The sequence below is a fragment of the Thermobia domestica genome, chromosome 14 (assembly GCF_964235325.1).
Source record: "Thermobia domestica chromosome 14, izTheDome1.hap1.1, whole genome shotgun sequence".
NCBI classification, from domain to species: domain Eukaryota; kingdom Metazoa; phylum Arthropoda; class Insecta; order Zygentoma; family Lepismatidae; genus Thermobia; species Thermobia domestica.
Genome location: NC_137467.1, coordinates 127,063,362 through 127,086,452, shown reverse-complemented (window position 1 = coordinate 127,086,452; position 23,091 = coordinate 127,063,362). Strand labels below are relative to the sequence as shown.

The 23,091-nt window shown below is 35.4% G+C and overlaps 1 protein-coding gene across 1 annotated transcript in view; it reads left to right on the top strand.

Annotated features, from left to right (window-relative positions):
• The window catches only part of LOC145669999 (uncharacterized), a 32,604-nt gene extending 9,920 nt beyond the window's left edge, over positions 1-22,684 (top strand). The window contains exons 2-4 of the mRNA XM_081738339.1: positions 3,015-3,170; positions 8,978-9,142; positions 22,502-22,684. Of these exons, the coding sequence (XP_081594465.1) occupies positions 3,015-3,170; positions 8,978-9,142; positions 22,502-22,684 (504 nt within the window). The remainder of the gene's footprint in view (positions 1-3,014; positions 3,171-8,977; positions 9,143-22,501) is intronic.
• The last annotated feature ends 407 nt before the right edge of the window (positions 22,685-23,091 follow it).

The window sequence follows — 23,091 nt, the reverse complement described above, 5'->3', positions numbered from 1 at the left end:
AGAAAGAGTTTCTAGGGCATCACTACTAGTATGTAAACTGACGACACTGATTTAAATTAAAAATCAGTATGTCTCTTCCCGTCATTATTTTATATCAAATACTATATTCTCTAGTTAATTAAAGCTTTGTTGAGACTAATTGTGAACACTACAGACCAGGAAGAAGATATCTAATATAACATGTCATTTTAACTTATATGAGAATACAACCCCTGTTCAAATACTTGATTACTTTCAATTCCTTTCATAGCTGCTAGAATCTCTGAGTATTAGAGCCTTTTCTCGTAGACATTCAAGACAGGTAGTAAGTCTGATAATTTCTAAAGGCTAGTTCCATCTTTTATGATTAGTCTGGTCTAAGTCCTTACCCGTGCATTAAGTTCAGAAGAGCCAAATTACTACACAAGGAAGTCTAGCTAATTTCTCTGCAAAGTACAGGTGAGGTTTGTTTCAAAGTTACCTCTTATTCCATGTGCTTTAATCCACACTCAAGACTAAAGAGGTAGTATACGTAAATAACTAATCAATAAGATAGTAGGGCCTATACATACGAGGGCGAGTCAAAAATATCTACACTTTTGTCATAACTTTTCTTACATTGCGCACTTTGTCTTCTGTCCTCGCATATTTTAGTGTTACACTGTTGAGGTAATGCTGTGAAATTGTTATCTAATTTCCTCCATTTTCCTTCCTTCTGTTGTAGATATATCGTGGCTGCTCCATTAGAAGTTTGCACCAAAGAGGAACAACGAGCAGTGATCCGATTCTTCTGTTCGAAGGGTGTCAAAGGGTCAGACATTCATCGAAGACTATCATCGCAATATGGGTGAAGTGCACTATCACGTAAAACTGTATTTTTGTGGCTCGAGAAGTTTAAAAGTGGTCGAACAAGTGTAACGCATGAATATTGAGGAGAACGACCATCAAACTCCACTACAGATGACAACATTCAGCAAGCTCGAGAGATGGTTCTAGCGAATAGGCGAATCACTATCCATGAGGTAGCATCTGCTTTGAACATCAGTCATGGCTCTGCCCATCAAATCATCCACGACGAGCTTGGTTTTCATAAAGCCGGTGCATGGTGCAAGAGTGGCTTAACGGCCAACCGGAAACATTTTATTTGGAAGGAATACTTAAGCTCGTAGACCGTTGGGCCAAGTGTAGAAAAATGATTATGTCGATTACGTAGAAAAATGGTGTGCATAGTATAACCCTAGCTTCACTTAGGCTTAAATAAACTGTAGAATGAAAAGTGTAGATAATTTTTGACTTGCCCTTGTAAATTAGTAAATGTCGTGTACTAAACAATAAGGCCGTGTGCTTCTTAATTACGGAGCCGCATACGATTTTTCTCTATCGCACAGGCCCTAAAGAACATGTCGCATCGCTCTATCGCATGAGCCGATTTTTCTCTGTCGCACATTAATATGGGGAAGCAAACCCAGTACTGTTGATTTCAGAAAAAAATATTCTTACTACTAATCTTTATACAGATAACTATTCAAATGAGAGTTCACTGAGACTCTGGAACAAAACGTACAAAACGCAGTATGCTTAAATGAGTATTGATTACATTAGTACATTCTCTACCAAAACTAGATATAAGTTGTTATAGTAAAATTAATAATTGCATCAAACATTTTTACTTACATAGAGTAAAAAAATTCTAGCTCATCGAATAAGCCATACACTGCCACCCTGCTAAGACAGCACAGCTTCAATATAAAATTATCTGAACAGTGATCCTAGCATTTATTAATGTCAGCTAAACCCAAAATCTGGATCACTTATTACTAGGGAAAAGTGCGGTTTAACTTTCGTAACCGTTCTTTTAGATGTACGTTTATACTTCCAAGTAATGAATCATAAGAAGATTAGATCATCCACATTTATATATATTCGCAGCTGTGACGTATGCCATCTCCAGTTAAGAAAAGAAAAAAGGGAAAGTTTCATAGCAGCAAGTTGTTTTCTCCTTTCTCCCTCTACCTCTGAAGCTCTGTCAACTAGAAAGAATAGTTCACCAGCAGTGTTGTAAACTGATGAAGAATATATTAAAAAGTAAAGGAGATTTTCTCTAAAGATACGAAATGTTTCTAAATAAACACATTGATTTTTCATACGTATACTAATATGGCATAATAACAGTTATAATGATAATAAATACTAAATCAATAAAGTAACAGATTTTACTCTCTATATATTCACACAATTGACATATAAAATCAAAATATCTTCAGATTAATTAATATCAATTTTAATATTATACGCAAATATAAAAACAGGCAATTGCGTCAATATGGCCTGTTACTGTTGCCAGTTCAGCAGGCTGTTGGTTTTGGCTCTCATAATGTCAATAATGTAGTGTTGTTGGAAAACGGATTTCATGTTTTCTAGATTCTTTCACATAATAACCTGCTTGTTTCACGCTACTTTTGCGTCTTTTGCATTCGCTTCGAAGAAACTGGCGAATTGCAAACATTGCGTTTTCTTATAATATAGGCCGGCCCCTTTATCGTGTTGAGTGAAGGGCGCCAGTGGAAGACATCCATAATTTATATTTGGGAACAACCTATTTCAAAGAACTTTCCTCACTTTCCCATTTTTTCCTTTTAGTTATATTGAAGTTGGCCTAAGGGACTGTACTTTTGATACAACCCGTATTTACAATATTTTTGTTGCAAAGGAGTGGCACTTATAGCCAGAAGTCGTTTTCTTTAGTGGGTTCTAAATCGGGTTCAGATATACCGCTTACTAAGTTTTAAATTCCGATTGTTTTCATAAAACTTCTTTGAGCTCTGAAACTTCAGAGTAGCCATTCATTCTTGGTAAATGTGATTTGATATATCATATTTTCGTTTCAAATGTCAGTGTGCAATACAAACTATGTGACTTGCTGTGTACATCTTACACAGATTATACCCTCAATATTTGTTCTCTGTAGAAATAGTTATCACAAGCAATTTTATGTATCTTCTATTACTCAAAAGTTCTACTTATTCTTGTAACAGGAATATAAAATTGAAATAAGAGATCTGAGACCCTGTGATGAGAAAGGTGAGGACTCAATGGTTTTCCGAGATTGTGATACTTGGTTCGTGAATAAGACTCATATAGAATTGGACTGCAAGATGCTGGTTTTAAGAGAAATTGATGGAGAACTACAGGTAAAGAAAAGAATAATATGAAATTTATATAATAATTCTGGACGATATGATAAAACAAATCTGTGACACAAGTATTTTAAGTGTTTACTGGAAATTGTTTTTTGTTCTTTATATAACTTTTCCATATTATGAGGTAGGGAGTTTAGTTCCACAGATGTGGACCATTAAAATAAATCTGGTTTGGGCTTACTAAATTTCCTTGCAAAAAATACTGCTATACAACAAGTGAAATATATCTGGTCTTAACCAAACAGATGTGGTAGATCTTGGCGTGCGTAAGTAGCATTAAATATTATGGCGTGCAGACCCTTGCTTCCCGAGTTAGCAAAATTTGTACTTACCGCTTATTCAAATTCTCACAAAAGTAATTGTTATATACAACAATATCATATATACAGTAAAGTTGTTAAAGGTAAATTTGAGGCGAAATGACGTATTTATTTTATAGTGAGCATGTAATAAATACCTCCTAAATAATCAATTAAAAACGAATTTCATTATGAATAGTGATAATTATTAGTAATTTTCATGATTGCCCACAAAACAAAGTTTTTGTTTCTTGTAATTTAGCAGTGAAATATCAGTTTCAATCCTGATGTTTTAATAAAACTCCTGACTTAGATGTAAATACAAACTTTACATCTACTGCTAATAAGACGTGTATTGTTATTCGCAAGAAAGCTCCTTAATGAGGAATAAAGAATGGCTAGGAATATTCTTATGCTGCAGCTTTCATATTCCAACTCTCAAAGATTTCGGTTGGTTCTTCCTCATAGACTGCCTCAAATATCTAAATAACACACTTCTTTGATTGTGTGACCAAGTAGATGATCCTTATAATCAACAACGCTACAGAATGAAAGAAAATAATATGCAACACTTAAAAACGATTGAGCTGCTTTGATGAGCTTTTCTGAGTCTCGGCGAAGAATTTTCCATTCAATGGGATTGCAGTGCCTTTGTTTCAACCTCGTAACAAGACCCGAGCCATTCTATTTTTCATGATATTTTTCAAGAAGTTATGGTGTTCAGCTGACTTATTAAAAAAACATTTACACATTTCCAAAGGTGTTTCTTTGTACATTTGTTAGCAATCGTGGAATGAATTTTGCAGCAATTTGGTGTATATTAGTTTTTTTTTAAGATTTAGCGATTTTTCCTTCCTTACCACGATCTTCTCATACAACTTCTTCAATTTGTTAATGTAAACATCACCACACATAATGTTGAGCGGCTTCCCGGCTTTGACTCGTTGTTGACTGATGTTCTCCCTGATCTGAAGCAACGAAACTAATATCATTGGGATTGGCTCATATAGTCTTCCTTGTACACTTCCTGCAACTTTGTCAAGTCGAACTCGAAACAAAATTTGATGCATACAAAATATTATGTTTTACAATACCAGGAAAATGTCACAAATATAGGACATAACTTTACTTCAACTTTCTCGATCTAGCAATGACATTACGCTGAGTAATACAATTACCGTTAAATTGCTCGAGAAAAATCCGTCCACCATATCTCAACCATTTTAAACCCGGGGACCACTAAAAGTCAGACATATTTCTACGGATCACTAATTTTAAATACCCAATTTTTCTGTGTATGTGTATATTCTTAATACTGGTAACATAATGCACCTTTATAGCGTAATAAGTGTAGGAAACTAAATTCATACAGTAACACATTGAATCGGAAGTAAACTATTAAAAGTCAAATTACATTTTGAAGAGATGTTAACTATTTATTTACTAAGTTAATAACAAAATTGTGCTATTACAATTTTAATGAGATGGTTGAAGTTGTCTCTTGCAGAGATCCTAGATACCTGACTCAATATTAGCCAAATTTAGTTGGAGATTGGTATAAACCTTTACTCTGTTTCTGTGTTTAGTTTTTAGTTGAACGACCGATGAAAATATCTTTTCACAGAGATAGGTCTGCGAGTTGTTGAAAACTGCATAACGATTTACAATTCTTCAGATAACTCTGTAACTTCACTTCTCACTGAAAGAGAGAAATCCAGAATTGACACAAACGAAATGCACAGAATTGCGTTTATAAAGCTCTCTGACACTTGAATTTATATTTAACTGTATTTTCCTTCGAAACTGAGGGATGATTCTTTCGGCTCGAAGCCTTGAATGGAACACGAATCCACAGAAATATTTTAGTCAAGTTATTTGGAAAATATGTCTTAATTTTTTTTTGATGTAGCTACAAACTCTTTAAAAATGATTACAATGTTGGAGAAGATGTAAATTGCCTACTTTTTATGTAACTAGTTCATAGCGTCAGTTACTTCTCTATGTCGTTATTTTATCATAAGCATCAAAAACAGTTTTTCGCCAAAGAAAGAATTTAGTTCAATTAATGGAGAAAAATCATCTGAAAGACAGAATATTTCACTAACTATTCTTCGTTAGCAATGAAAAGTGAAAAATCAGAATTACGCTCACCTACAAATAATGACACTTCATGCCTTAAACCAAATAACCTTCTAACTACTTTGTGTATGTGGATAGTTAGCAAATTTCAAAATTAATCAAATCATGTGTGCATATTCACTACCCACTTCATACGGCATAACATAGAAAATAACACTACCCAAGAAATTTGAACTATTTTTCTATAGAAGTCACGGAGATGGGCGTTATTAAGTAATCCCGACCCGCTAAGTCTAAGAATCAAATCAAATTCTTCCCATCATGTCACTCTTTTTATTTACAGGGTGCCCAAATATGAAGTTATAAAACATATTTAATATTTCTCTCGATATTTTGTGTTCAGAAAAAGTTATTTTAAAGCAAAAAGTGTTGAGTACAAAATTGAACAGGAAATTAAGTTGATATAGGATTATTTCACGATACTGCGAGTTTTCTAGTGGTTGATTAAAAAAATTAAAATTACAATAAAAATAAAATTTTAAATACGCATGTATTTTAACTTTTCACAATATTGATATTCTTTAAATTAGAAGAACAGTATATTATTGTAGCAATTATAGCTTACGAAATAAGAGATTGTTATTTTTAAGTTATACGCAACTACTAGTCACAGAAGCAATGAGTTTAACAATGGTCCATTTAACTGCAAGCTGGAAATTGCGCGGAATGGGTTTTGAGCGCGTTTTCTTTAAATAAATGAAATGAGTCTTACAAATGGTGTAGATATGAATAGCATCATACTTACAAATATATATATCTCAATATATCTTAAATAGCTTACTCTAGGACATTAGGTGTCTGAGAGTTCATTTTGCTAGGATACCAGGTCTCTGCAACATACCACACTACTCTCTAGGATACCTGTTCTCTGACTTCTGTGCTCCTCTCTAGAACCTCTGGTCCCTGAGAGGTACCTATAGACACTCCTTGGCTGGAAAGGATCGAGAAAGTACATATTGACCAAAAATTGGATTGAAATCGCCATTTATGATGCGGAAATAGTGTGAACAAGTAGTGCTTCCTATTTTAAATTTAACTAAAGCTAAGAGAACTTTCCAATAAGGTATCTACCTAGGCAGGAAGAGAGGAAAGGAGCATAATGATACCTAACACGCGAAGACCAGTGTGGGGAACCCCGCTGCGCAATTTGAGATCTGTCGTAGAAAGCAGTGGCCGTGTGCAGTGTTCGTGTTACGCCGCATAGCGAACGTTTGTGTGACGACGCAAACAATGGATTTGCAGAAGTTAGAGACGAACCTTGGATCCACAATTAGGATCCTTAGAGCAGCAGGAGTCTATCCAATGGAAACACCACGATTCCCCACCCTAAAAGAAGTTACGCATACAGCCTTCTGTGAGGCAGGTCATGCATGATTCAACATGCTGTTTTCCAGTGGTTTGCAAGCCATGACATACAGGGTTTGTATGATAAGTAATGAGACCAGGTCTGGAAACATTGTTTTATTGATCTGATCTGTACAGGGACTTAAAAGCTTTCGAAGTACTCTCCTCTTGCGTCGATGCACTTCTGCAATCGATGTTTCCACGCTGCAAACGCCCCCTGGAAGTCAGCAGCCGGTATGTCCTTTAGAAATGTGGTCACGGCTGCTTGGATGGCTGTGACGTCTGCAAAACGGGTTCCTTTCAAGCGTGGCTTCAGCTTCGGGAAGAGGAAGAAGTCGGCCGGGCTCACATCTGGGCTGTAGGGTGGTTGTGGAAGGACTTCCACCCCAATCCGGGTCAAAAAGGAGGTCACTAAGAAGGCGGTGTGGGCAGGGGCATTGTCGTGATGCAACTTCCACCGGCTAGCGATCGCCGGTCTTTTCCGCTTGACGCTCCTGTGCAGTCTCTCAAGGACTTGTTTGTAGAAGGCGGCGTTGACGGCTTGTCCTTGGGGTACAAACTCCTTGTGGACCACCCCCACATTGTATACTATTTTGTCTCTGGAATTTCCTCGTTGCCCACCAAGTGGCGACGGTACGATGATAGTTTTGGACAGCGGAATGAAATTAACGTTGCTTTAGTTGCTCATAACTAAGGCTGTTAAATTAATTTTGACTAATTGCAAAACCAAATCAAGAACTACATCCTGCAAATACGTTGCTATGATTTATTCTTTCTTTTCGGCTGATCACGTTTAGAGTATAACCAAGTGATTGAGTAACACGAAAAACAATCGGAAGCAGCTATAATGTGACCCTAATACCTTGTTAAATTGAAAATATTAAAGAGTAGTCGGGAGTCTGCTTTTGTCGAATTGTTTTCGTTATCTAAGTACGTATTTTTTCCTGATCGAGTTGCAGGCATAACTAGCTGCCAGCCAAATGAATCAATTTGTACTATTCGAAAGAAATAATAGAATAATTCAACATTCTTTCTGAACAACAGGATTTCTATAGTACTGTTTCTATAGTACTAGATCCTTGTACAATAAGACACGGCATAGATATTGGTTGTGACGCACAAGTGCAAGAAATTCTAGTCCCTTTTGTTGTTAAAAATAGCATTCCATAGGAGAGTCCTAATGAAATGTCTAACGGAACTATCCTGATGTTTTTACCATGTAAAATTCTGTCTTTCATTGTAGAGCTAAAATTTGTACGCAGAAATTTTGGACTTTCTCAATAACCTTTTATTATATTCTTTTCTTAGTAACAAATATCACAGCTCAAATATAAGTTCCTTTAAATATGTGATGGTTTGGTGGTGAGTTCTTACAAATTCAGTGACAATGTGTCCTCTTGTGACAGGATCTAAGGCTCTTGGCGGCCAAGGAGTGTGTATAGATACCTCTTAGGGACGAGGGATCTTAGGAAGGAGTACAAAACTCAGAGAACAGGCGTCCTAGAGAGTGATGAGGTGTTTTGCCGAGACTAGGCATCTAGCAAAAGAAACTTTCAGAGAAATAACTTTCTAGAGAGTGGCAACGAAAAAGGAAAGCTCAGAGATCAGATGTTCTAGAGGGTAGAGGTGATGATCAATCGGTGGAGATTGATGCCTTCTGTGGTGTTATGACTATTTTTATCCAGAAATATTGCTAACTTAATTAATCTTCGTCACTCTCAACATTCGTTGACGCTGGTTGTCTTAAGTTGACTTACAGCCAGCACTACTAGAGAGTACATATATAACATTGCAAAAGACAGGAAATTTAGACTATTATTTGGTTTGCGTTATTCATGTTAAAAAACATTTTAGAATAAACAGAATGAAACTTAATTGGTTAAAGACAAAGCATACTTACAGAGAATATAACCATTAAGTTGGTTGCTTTTCCAATAACTATCTTAAATTACTGGATCTAAAAGCATTTGTTTTTATCTTGAAGTCTTGCTTATTATTTAATGGCTTATCTTGCAGCATAAAATAAAAGTTACGAAGTGTGTTGTTAATGACAGAAATGCATGTGAGAGGTGGCCAGATATGGATGGAACAAGTGAATGTGAAGATTTGTTTAAAAAGGATGGACCAAAAAATTTGACAGAAAGTACAGAAAATTTAGAGAAATCCTGTCCCATCAAACCCGTAAGTATGTTCATATAATGTTTACCCATAATTGAAGATCAGAATTTAAATAGCCTCTAAAGTGCCATTTTGTCAGTTTTCCTTTAAATGTATCAAGGTAAATAGTCATAAATAAGGATAAAAATGCCAATCGTGTAATCTCGTTACTATACCCGTCAAGAGTTAGTAGTTAGCACTGGGTGTAAGTGCAGAGCTCTATTCCCCTCAACTAGCAGATATAGCGCCGTGAAATATAGATATACTGATAGGCCACCTGTACTTCAGTAATATATGGTTAGAAAGTACAAAGTGATAAAAATGGATACAAACGTATATTAAACTTATATACGGATTTATGTATTAACGAAGGAGTGAAAAATATGTTACAAAAATATATCTTCTCATGTATTTAGTAAATAATAATGTATTATGATTTCATCGTAAGTTTTGCACTTAAAAAATCTAGAAACAACACACACACACACACACGCATATACCGGCGCCTTTTTAATGAGAACAGAATATTTCTTCTTCTGTCTTAAAAAGGAGTTCACGAGAAACTTCGAACGTACCAAACAGTGAATATGAGTTATTGTTGTTTTCCTTTGGTTCTTTCTAGAGAAAGAGCTGCAAATCTTTGTTTCTTCTTGAAATCAGTTAATTGTATTCGGGGACCAGAAATCGTTTTTTCCTGAAAAGACTAACCTCCCAGAGCGAAATCATCCCAATAAATGTATCTGTCGCTGAAGATTGACTAAATTAAGACAGTACAAAAATTCTGTTGGGACTCCACAGCTGTACATTCTCCGCTGAGGTACCTTTGCTCAGATCCTACTTGAATTGTCCAATTAATTTATTTTTATTCATTAATAGGAAGAGAATTAAGTTAAAACATTCCCTATATTTTTTCGCAAAGTTTATCCATTAAGTTAGTAGTGGTTTGTAGGACATTCGGTAGCATGATTAGTACTTTGAAGAGCGTCATGTGAGCAATGTACTGTATGTGTGTTATTGAAATTCAGTATTTGTAGAAGTCTTGATATCTTTTGAAAACAAATAATAACAGCTTACTTTCGCCTTTTTAGAAAAAGACAAAAAGCAAGAAACAAATCACTAAAAAATATTGATTATCGTTACGTTTATCGTTCTTAATTTTATAATATTAAGATGTAAGAATCAAACATTTTTAAAGCATCTTTTATATATGTACGTAAGACTTTTTAGTTACAACATTGCCGTGATATGCTACTGGACATTATTATTATTATTAATTATATTCTGAAATGTATGCAACATCTTAACCATTATGAACCTGAGGCTCAGCGTACCAGTACCTTTAATTGTAGAAATAAATCTCTGGATATATATATATATATATATATATATATATATATATATATATATACAGAGAATCTCCACGACGTCAATCATTTGTTTCGGTGCAGAAGTCATGTGATCGTGCGTCATGCGGGGAGCCATTATGACTGAGGATGGTACACAGACAGAACTTAGTGAGTTTGATAGGGAAATCATCATTGGCTGTCATATTGCGGGTTTGTCGAATCGTGCCATTAGTCCCCAATTACGCCATCCAAAATCAAGGGTAATGTAGTCCTGAAACGTAAACATCATGGTGTCACCAGTGGTCAGGACGATCCACGAAATTGACAGACAGGGCAGGAGAGTGCTGAAACTAGTGATATCCACCAATCGCCGCAAAACTGCATCTGCCATCCGGCACGAGTTCCACACTGCATCGAGAACATTAGTTTCACTGAACACTATCAGGACAGAACTACGCGCACTTGATTTCCATGGTGGAGCGGCTACTTACAAGACACATATCACTCTAACGAACAAAGCCAGGAACTTGGCATGGTGTGAGGATCATCGAAATTGGACCCTAGACCACTGGAAACGTGTGTTATGGAGTGATGAATCACACTATAAGTGTTTCATGTCAGATGGTCGGGTGGGGGTGGGGCGATAAAAGGGGGAACGCTTCTTACCAGACAGCATTGTACCAACAGTGAAATTTGGTGGTGGTGGTGGAGTATTGTGGGGTGCATTTTGTTAATTCGGGCTAGGCCCGCTTGTTGTTGTGTCCGGTAACTTGACGAGTGCAAATTATCTGGACATTTTGGACAATTCAGTGCTTCCCACATTGTGTAAATTCTTTGGAATGCAGCCATGTTACTATAAGGATGATAATGTCCCTTGTCAGAAAACTGCCAATGTTATGACGTATGACGAGAACAATGTGTAACGATTCCATTGTCCTGCTCAATCCCCTGATTTGACCGGTGGATCATCTGTGGGAGGAATTGGAGCTGCGTTTAGGATCCAGACCAACTCGTCCAAATTCACCTGCCGCACTTGGAACCGCCTTGATGGAGGAATGGGCTGCCATCGCACCTCATACTTATCAGCAACTGGTGGAGGGTCTTCGTCAGAGGATACATGCTGTGATCCACGCCAAAGGAGGCCCTAACGGATATTAGGTACGTCATGATTTGCTTCATTCCGAAAGTTGTGGAGGAACCAGCTATGAAATTATTTATTAAACTGGGATTAGATACCATATTACTTATAATGTAAATTGAAATACCTGGGTAATAATAGATACGTAGTGACTTTCTGATAGATAGATAGTATATATACCTGTATATATAAACAATTGCTTCTAAAATTGGTTTGGACTACATTTTACAAATAATTAAACTTGTAGTATATTCAAAATGAGTGTTCCTAAAAGAAAACATATAAATATGATCTCCGGCTATCGAATCTAGTACCACTAAGATATAACTCTCCTTATGCTATCCGTCAACCTTTCAGATCATAACTTACAATATCCTTTTTTATTGATAGTTAAACCTTCGTATCTAAGAACACTGTTACATGCAACTTGTGTAATCGTTTGCTCCTTTCTATCAAGATATACAACATTTACAACTGGTTTGTTTTCATTTTACACAAGAATCGAATATTAACTTCTCAAGACATACTTGACATGTTGTCAGCACAGGTAAACAGAAGGAATAACCAATTTCCCTTGCGTATGGTTATGGTCAAATTACTACATTATAAATCGATGGTATACAAATTTAAAACCACTTATTATAATCCCAAATTATGATTGTTTTTGTCAAACAGATCATAATTTTTATTACTATTAAGCTAATGTAAGTCCAAGAAAAAGTTTTGTTATAAATGTAACAAAATCTCATTGAAGATTATAAAAGTCGGATGAACAAACTACAAGAAATCTTGTGTATTATATTATTAAAAAATGGCACACCATGCTGTTTCAGGTATTTAAAAATTTTATTTTCCATTGATTGCAACGCATGTAGTGTTAGAGTATTTATAAGAACTTAGAAGGATTGACAGCTTCGGCCAGGAACTACCATTTTTGTGCACAATATTTGAAAATAAAAAACAAACAAACTGAGTAGAATAAATAACAAAGAATAACTCCTTTTGTATTGTGCCTCTCAAAAGTAACGGCTCGGGCGTTATCCCTTTCAATTACAGGGACAGTTGATATTCATATTCTTCACTAATCTTGGGCTGAAGTATCATTGACTATTATCTATCAGCTTAGTTACCCCCAAATATACTATGAATTCGACTGTAATATTGCTCATTTTGGATATTTTAATTTTCAACCCATTTGAACCCCACCTCAAAAGAACCGGGGTAGAATTTATGCTTAGATGGCCACTATTTTTCTCAGATACCCCTCAAAATATCGATCCAGCAATAATATAGGTCGATTTCTTTATATGCCACTCCTTCCTTCCTAGGTGTGTTTTCCGCATAGAATTTTTCATTCAGATTTACGTCATTTGTATATGTCAAATTGTTTTAGAAATGAGATTACATACTGATTTCCAACTTCCTAACATCCTACCATCGTCAGATATTTAATTCTTATAGAATAAATTTTAAGCCCTTTGAAACTCTCCATCCACTTAGAATATGAACCAAAATTTGATAAAATTGCTTTGAAGTATTCGAAAGTCAATACTGTTGATTTTTGTACCGGATAAACAAATAAATATACAAACAGGTTCAATTTTAACTCTTTCTCTCTTTTTTAAATTTTCTGATTGTCCAAAAAGAGTTCTCTGCCTTAATTTGACAACTGTGGGTGTGATGCTCGGAGATTCGACTGAGAACCTTCGATTCTTGGCTTCACAAAATCACATTATTTAATATATGAATACTGTCTGATCATTTGTTTATCTAACTCTTACCTGGCATATGTGAATGTATTGATTTCCGTCCCTAGATTTGAACGTCTTCTCTGTTTGGCTCTCTTTCACACACACTATTTTGTCTGCCATGAACTTTGAATAAACGGATACGTTTAGTAGCTCTGGGTAGTAAGTTACGTTTCTTCTTAAGTTTATACTCCCGGTAATACTGTTGCTTTTAGAACAAATTTGCTTTGTTTAGTAACAGCTCATCAAAAGTGGCAAAATCACTTTACATTTAGTTAACATGTTAATCTGATGAATACATAGTCACGCTCCATTCAGAAATCTCTCAAAAGAAATTTCTTTCTGAACGGAGGGAGTATATTACGTCAATGAGTTAGCTAGGACTGTTTTAGATAAGGCAAGGAAGCGACAGGAATTGCCATAGAATAATCACTCAAGGAAGTAAGTTGGGTTGCCTATGGAAGTGCAAAATTACGTGTTATAGCAATTATAACGTGGCAAATCTTGTATCACTTTCAGTTCCACGGTCTATACCAGCATTCGCTCTGCGAGTGAAATACTCACGCAAGATATTTAATCTTTTCTTTTCTGGTAATTGCTGCATATTACATGTCCCTTGAATTCTTCCTAGAAATAACGCACTGCTTAAGTAGTCATTTTATCACTAAATTTCAGAAAGTTACTTGTGTCCTTGGGTCTTAACACCCTTTTGTCCTTCCAAAGTTATCAGATTCCCCTATGTTACCACTCTCATAAACAGATTGAATTGAGGTTTCCCAGGTAACAGTGGTGGACTTGGCAACACTGATTTCGAAAAAGTAGGTAAAGTCACAATTAATAGGACACTTATACCGGACGATTGGTACATCGAGATAAACATGCGGACGATAACAATATTCCCCAACACAGGAATTGACTTGTGCTATTGTTCGGCCAGAGGTAACCACCGCGGTAATAGTGGTGCTTACTATAGTTGGATAGCATGAGAATTGTAACATTTAAATTGTGGCTTAAACAGAAGAACATGTTATAAAATTGTTATAACATACATGGCTAACATAATTTATACTATCATGTGATAGTATGATCATTGTCCTCACTCATAATTTTATCCTAGTCTTGATCCAAGTGAAGTCTTGATCCGACTACGGTATGTCCCACAGTTTTGGAGCTATGAGCCTTTAAAGTTCATTTTTTCATGTTTTCGGCAGCCTATAAAGGAAGGAAGGAAGCATTTGTGCGCCCAGGTTGATTTATACTTTTTGTCTTATCTTGGTGTCAGGAATCAACTCCCAAACGTTATTGTCGGTGTTGTTTTGAAACACCCTGTCTCTCTCTCCCTATCGCTCTCTCTCTATATATAATATATATATATATATATATATATATATATATATATATATATATACACTTACGTTAATTTAAGCTTGAATTGTATATAGCGTCAGCTTACAGCTTAAACTGTCATCACTGTGTCACTGCCATTGGTGCTACTGCTTCTCCTGACATTAAAACAAGGAAATCAGTTATTTAACATTATCTCCGAAATAGATATAATATCATTAGTTTCCGTCTTAATGTTGTCCGTTCGTTTTCAGTACAGTCTTATAAAGAAAGAAATATTTCTATACATCATAATGACGTCATTTAGAACTTTTTGATAGCAGTTTTCAAATGGTGAAGAATGATCTCTCAGTAGTTTCACCCTGTTCCTGAAGTTTTCTTCAAATGAACTGCATGTTGTATCCAAGCTATTAATAGATTTTCTACTAGACACACTTTTCGTCTCATCTAGCTTTGTTTTGTTTCGATATATCCAGTTTTGAAAAACTCAAGGACCCATCGTTTATGCTCATATCTCAGCTTAGCGCTATCTCTGTGAGTGCTTCTGACTAAGCTAAATCTGATTGCATGCTGATCTTATTTCTATGTTGATTTCATTCCCAAAACCTGTCAGTTTGTCAAAATCACCAATCACCCAGTTACTTCTGCTGCCATTTTTGACCAACATCCTGAGGCTTTAAGGCCAAAATAATATTACTTCTAGATAGCGCTTGATGAGTACTTCGTATTATCTATTGACCAACGTTTACCTTTTTGAGAGCCTTGGTAGTGGAACTGTCAATAAAACCCTTTGTAACTTGGTACTTTCTTGCATTGAGATAAAAAATGTAAATAATGTTTTGGGGCAACACTTTTACATGCCGTTAAGAAATTTTCAAAATCTACATATTTCTGTACGAATACATATATCGTATGTAGACCAATTTTATAACATTAAATCTATTATTTTTCTTTTCTAAGTGAAACAAATATATTTTAAAAACAAGCCATCTCACTCATTATTATGAAAATAAAACATTTTCTTATGTTGCACTCATGCTTAATTTCACATCGTTTTCTTCGTTCCTGTTCGTATATCATTAGACACCCAATTTTATGTTCTATTGGTATTAAATAAGTTTCACATTGTTCTCTTTCTTATCATCATCAGTTGGAACAAGTGCATTAGAACAATTGCTGTAGATGGTAGGAATGGATGGTAAGAGATTTTGTTTTAAATTGAATCTATTTCTACTCTTACATTCGGCGAAAAAAATGGAATGATTTCCAGCAGTAAATTTGAATGTAACTGCTGATGCAATATAAACTGAGCATCCGCACTTTGTTTTGTTAGCCTTCGACACCTTTTGTGATTATGCTTCAACATTTAATGTGTAATGCTGGGTCATCCGTGTTACGTGAAAAGGATTTCCTGTGTTAGCTTTACAAATCATGTCCATTCAATTCTAGGAGAATAAATGTGCTGATATTTTCGTTTGCACTTCTCAATAAGAACAACATCTCTATCACATGGCAGAACCGTGTGTCTTGATTTTAAAAAAAGTAATGAGTTATTTTTTGAATATTAGAAAGTAATTAATTATTTTTTTAAGCATCATCCTGATAAGATAGAGCCAAAGAGCGAACATGGTTCAGTCCTTATTCTGACGTGATCAATTATCACCGAAAACAAAAATCTCTTCCATTTCAGGCTTCGAGGTTATAAATTTTGTGTGTGTACCGGATATTTAATCACAATCTCTGCTACCCGTTTCTTTGCTTCACACCTGCAAATAATCTTTGAAATTGTTACAATCGTCAATATTAAAATTATGCACCCAAAGTTTTCACCGAGAATACTAGCAGTGATCTTTGGAACTGTCAAGATTTGTTGCAAATCAATTGTAATCACGAACTTCTTAATATCTGTGCTCAAAATTCACGTTTTAGAATGTCTTCATGCCTTCAGTTCGTCTTTGCTGTAGGTTTAGATCATTTTCGATAGTCTCCACTTTATCTTCCTACCCACCTGATCTTAAAGCATCAATTTTAACCTTTGATGTATTACATACTTTACAAGTGTACGACTTTGGCAATTTAAAACCTACATTTAATTCATAGCAAAAAAATTCTTAAATACGCATCTTGACTGAATGAATTACGAATGTCTTATTTCATCCACCTTTGTAAACAAAATTCTTCGAGAAATTGATAAACCAGTCAAAAGATTCCTGATTGTCAGGTCTATTTACCGGTAGTTGGTGTAGTACATTAGTCGGCTTGAGTCAATGCTGTTTGATCTATTCGTATGTTTGCCACGGCTATTCGTTCTGGACGTTCTAACTCTACTTGCAACTTCAAAACCAATGTTATTTACCTTTTCTTTTGAATTTTGCTTTCCTTCATCTTCCCTTTGAATTTTGTAATCTATGAACACTCATAAACCCACTTTTGCCAATTTTGATGTCTTCTCCACTTACGTTTACAATATTTTATGCGTTGAATTTTTATAAAAAATCATGTTTTCTAGTTTCTTAGCAAACGATTTCTTCATAGTGTTTACTTCAATGCAACCAAATAAATAAACATTTTATATGCCATATAACCTGGATTATGAAACCTATGAAAAATTATTTTACCGGTTTACTTAGTACTTTTAATTTGCACGATTTCTTTCACGAACATAGGCTACGAAGAATACGTTTAGCAAAATTTTAATTCTCATATTCTTTATGGTATTCAAGCCCTTCTTTTTTCTTTCTCTTCCTTTTGCTTTTGAGATGTGATGAAACGTTTAGTTTCCTACACCACTTACGTGTCATCTTTTGAGGAGTTCTTTTGGGTCATCTTACACTACGTTGAAAAGCAGCAAAAGGTTCATCCTGGAGCGAAACACAGAATTAAACACATTACAGATAATGCTGTAATTGCGGAATATGTAATACTTGTTCGTGCGGAACTATTTTTTTTATTTCGAAAGTCTGATCTAATTCATTTGTTCCATCTTATTTCCCTCGCCAATATTAAAGAATACACAGTCATATTCTGATAGGTAGTGATCTCAACGGCTCGGGTCGGGTCGGGTTGAAGACCGACCCGCACCGAACCGTGACCCGAATTGACCGACCCGACCCGACCCGAGTGACCCGAAAAAGTGATCCGATCCGATTGACCTGACCCGACAACCCGACCCGAGCTGACACGACTGACACGACCCGCAACCCGACCCGAGTTGACCCGACCCATTTGAGAGCACTATGGTCACGACACTTCGAGCACGCCAAAATGCACTCCCATTGGGAATTAAACCCGGTCCACGTGTACCGAAGTCTTACACGTTAACCACTAGCTAGATCAAGCGGGAGATTTGTATATGCATCTTAATGAATAGTTGGCACTTTTGAGGTTTGGTTATTTATAACTGATACCAGTGTCCGACGTGGGAGAAATTTGTTTTTTTTCTTGCTTTAGTTCTATTTTTCTTTCTCGTTAATTAAAACGTATTTTACAGTATATATAGTTGCAAGTAAGAAGATACATAATATGAATTTTGTAATTTAAAATTTAAAAATTACGTATGATAGTTAATTATAAAGTACTAATTTTATTTCACCACTTTCAGCCCAACAAATGAAATTCAAACAATTCGCACCCTGGGTCTTGGCCATCAATACTGCGTCTTATTCTTTTTCTTGCACAGTCAAGTCTTGGTCCCGCATTTCGTAGTCTTGGTGGTTTTTCATGCTATACAAGAGCCAAGAATGCTCGCCTCATCGGTACAAATAAAGACCAAGTGTGATTTTTATTATGGTCTTTCATACTATACGGAAAGCAAGAAAATATGCTCATCGCTAATTCGTGATCACCAAAACAAGGCCAAGAGCAAGATTACTATGCATTTCGTCTTGCATATCCAATCTTTATCTTATTCTTGTATCGATGTTCTTGGGCTTGGTGAAATAAAATGAAATATTCAGTGGGAGGGAACAGGAGAAGCTCGAGAAAACCCACTAGACGGCGTTTCTCCACCACAAAGCCAACTTAGCATAAGCTGGGAACGAACTATGGACACCATGCACCAGAGATGAATTCTCTACCACTGAGCTACCGCGGCCCTGCTTGGGCTTGGTCGTCCATATCCAATCTTTCTTTTGGTCTTGCTTAAACAACTTCTAGTTTTGTTCTAAATCCAGACTCCATATTGGCGTAGATATTAATATTACAGTCGATTGGTAAAATCAATCTTCCACATTTAAAAATTAAAGTGCACACAAATACAAAAATAAAGCATTTACCATAAAAACACTAGCTGCGAGTGTTCAAAATAAATTTATGGCTTCTATAAAATCAATTGAAAATTGCTATTTTTAATTAGGCAGCTAGTGAAAAATAGCAGCTTTCGACTCCAGCCGAGTTTAAGCTCAACCGAAACTCAGTTGACCAAAGCGAACTGACCCGACTAACCCGACCCGATAACCCGACCCGAGCTGACCCCATTGACCCGACCCGACCAGACCCGTAACCCGACTCGAGCTGACCCGACTGACCCGACCCGACAACCCGACCCGAGTTGACCCGACCAGATCGGTTTGAGAGCACTACTACCAGTAGCTCACTCACTGTAGTGGTTTTAATGATTCAACGACGAATCAGAATCGAGTCACTTTGCAGAACTCCTATGCATCTGAAAGTGATAGTCACTTTATAGTCATAGTCACATATAGAAAAAGTGATAGTCACTTTATAACATGATGAATACTTACATTTCGGGAAAGGAAAATAATTCAGACTTCAGGTTAGTTCAAGTTAGGGTTATTTGCTTTACGACCATTGCGGAAAAATGGGATTTAAGCTCTTGTACTTATTTCATTAAGAAACACAGTGGTATGATATAAAACAGATACACGTTCCGACCTTAGACAATTCTGATTCCAAATGAAATGCAGCGGCGGGGTGTACGCAAGCCATCAAGAGCATTTTATTTAGGTTGTAAATCATAGCATGTAGCAGGCGAACGCTATGTTACGTTACTCGCCCCAATTTGATACTAGTGTTTTTGAGTCCGTGAAAAGACCCAAAATTTTGGGAAAATAAAATAGAAAACGAGTTTATTCCAAACAGAAAAATACCTTTTTTTTGCAATTTTGTTTTTATTCACATTTTTTTATTTCATTGTGGAAGGCATGTTTCTTTATTTGTAAATCGATATTTCTATCTATATAATAGCAGCATCATATTAATTGGTTGAATATAGTTTTGCATGTAACCCAGAGCATTTTAAAAGGGAAAACAGTACGGCATAGCCAGTTATGAAGAAGTTGAGTTGATTTTGAGTTTACGTCTCGTTCAGCACCGAAGCTATATGGCATCTAGATCTACTGATTAACGTGCAATCCGAACCACACGTGTTTCCACCGAGGATCGAACCCGGGTCTCGCACACCAAAAGCGCGTACGCTAAGCGCTTAGCCATGATGGAGCTCACTGTTTAGAACGAGGCCTTTATTCAAACCTGTATGGCCCTTGTATTTGTATGCTTTTGTATATTATTTTATATACAACATTTTAATTCTGCGGAAAGTATAAGATAATTGATTCCTTCAAGTAAGCAGTTTTGCGGAGTTTATTTGTGACATAAAAAATTCTCTAGATGCTTAATCAATGACTGTTTTGCAGTTCCTGCAGTTCAAGTAGCAAAAAAGTTTACAGTAGAATAGGAATTTTTGAACAGTGAATTGGCTTTTTTCCACCAATTTTTTCAACTGTTCAATTTATCCGGAAATTTTAAAATATTATTGACACACTAGTCTCTCTTTTTAATTCAAGACGATTGCTACAGTAAAGAAAAATGCTCTCATTTTCAATACACAGGAATACAATTATTCCATCTTGCAAAGTAGAAAAGAAAAAAGTGTTTGAGCATGCCGTCGATCTGTGCAGCAGATATATCAATAAGCCACATGTTAAATTAAACTCGAAAAATATGGATACAATACTGCCACATTGTGCCGTGTTTTCTTACAATATATTTTCGATTTATTTACCTGTTCGAAGACGAAGCATTTTCTGCTGTAGGATAATAATCTGAGTCTTGATTTGTTATGTCTTCAAACACACTTAAATCTTCACTATTTTCCCTTTCCAAATCGTCATATTTCAAATATTTTTTTTCTGGACAGAATTTTATCTCTGCTCGAGAGAATCATATTGCTCTGTGTCACGTCATGGTCTTCATCAGAAATGAAGTAAACACCTTTTTGGCAACAACGTGATTACCATGATAGTGATGTCATCACGTGGAAATCCGAAGGATTATTACTTAAAAAGTGTTGATATATTTATAATGCACCTTTAAAGTTAACAAACAAGCAAAAAGTAAAGACTTTTTCATTAAATTGTGGCTTATTTACTTGTAACCCCTAGTCCTCAAATGTCTACAACAAATATTAACAAAATAATGAAGTTCAAAATACAAATGGAACACAAGGTATATAAAATATCAGGTAGCCACAGTTCGCATTTAGTGTTCTGACTGGCTCCCTGTCCGTGATGCCTTTTGGAAGAACTTTGGCCCATAAGTACTATCTCACTTGTGGTCCTGAACGATACTTCGTGATATCCAAGGACGTTATAAAATAGAGGATCTGCTTATATGTATCTTCATCGTATTATGTAACTGTATGGCCGGCATATATATTTCCTCAAAACGTTGTGATCTTCATATGTAGATATATAGTGTGTCTGTCGTTCATTTCTATTTATATTATAGAATTTATATTATTGAATAAATACATGCTGAACGTATGCGTGTACAAATAGGAGTGAGAAGAAATTACCCGAAATAACCTTTCAAAGGTAAGAAAATCACCAATCATAGGCTACGTACGGCTGTGGCGTATGGCTTCACGATTTCGTGGTATGAGCATATCCTCTGTTTTATAACATCCTTAGCGATTTCTCACGTGACGTCACCGACCGCAAAAGTATTTTGGGAAAACTGAAAGCAGAAAGGTTAAATCGAGAGTCCCCTGAGTGGGACGTGTTAGGGAAAAAGGCTTGAAATATTATGAAGAGTTGTCATTGTAAAGTCGGTGAAAGTCTTGAACATTGGCTAAAATCAATTCTGTAACAAAGAACAAAATGATCCATTACAAGTATACGTCTCACTTTTGGAACTATTTTCCCGCTTAAGACTGGTAATAATGTAAAGTAGGTTATATCTTTTAATAATCAAAAAGAAAAAGCTTCTTTTAGATCAAAAAATCCAATATATTTCAATGAAAAAGTTTCTTCAGTATGATGTGATCATTTCGTAAAAAATACGAAAACTCGATTTAGGAGTCGTTCAGAAATTTTGTGATCCCTGATTCAAGATCCAATATATTTCATTCAATCAAATATTTTCACTTACACTTTATATCTGGAGAACTACATATAGTATAGACAAGCTAAAACTATCACTTAACTCAGTGTTATGTACTTATTCCACAGAAAATATGGAAATTTGATTTAGGGGCCGTTCAAAAATTTGGTGACCCCTAAAGCAAAACCTAATTACTGACCAAGATCGCAATGTATTCATGCAATTTTTGATCATTCCTAAAATTCTTGGGCAAGGTCTCTTTCTTTTAATCCTTTTTTTTATAGTTTCTGAAATTCTTATTAACTTTGAAAGTTGATTTCCATTGTTAATTAGATATTATTTGGAATGTGTAGGTATCACGAGTATTTCTTGCTGTATTTGTACCTAGCTAGATATTCTTCAAAACGCTTGATTATCTATGTTTTAGTTAACTTAAGTATTTATACTATTTTTATGCTTTCCCTAGGGTAACTACCATACAAAACAAGCATTGTTTAAAGTGGTGAGTAGTCATCGCGATAAAGCACAAATGTCTACTTGGAAAGGAGATTATATGATGGAGCTTTATTACTTTATGCAGAAGGAACCCCTTGGATGTCAATATCTCGAATTTACATTCGATGAGGTATCGAGAAGGAAAAAAGGATAAGAGAAGCATATATATGTAATGTTAAAGAACTATTAAATAAGTCCATATATTTAATACTCTAACAATATTTGAATTATTTTCAACATAGTCCTTTGTGATTTTGAAAATACTTGTTGATAAATAAAATTAATCATAAGACATGTTGTGAGAATATATTTTTTGAATCCAGTATTATTTCAATCCATGGGGGAAATATTTGTAAACTAACTTGGCGTATGTTTCAAAATAAAAATCAGAAATTCATCTTTCTTTCACTAAGTACTTAATGTAAAATTTTATTTTTGTAGTTAGTAGTACCATACACGTAGCATTAGTCTTAATAGCCTATTCTTTGTACTCTTTACTTAAATCGTATTATTATAGTTATTGCACATGCCGATCATCTTTCAGATTCTTATGTAAAACTA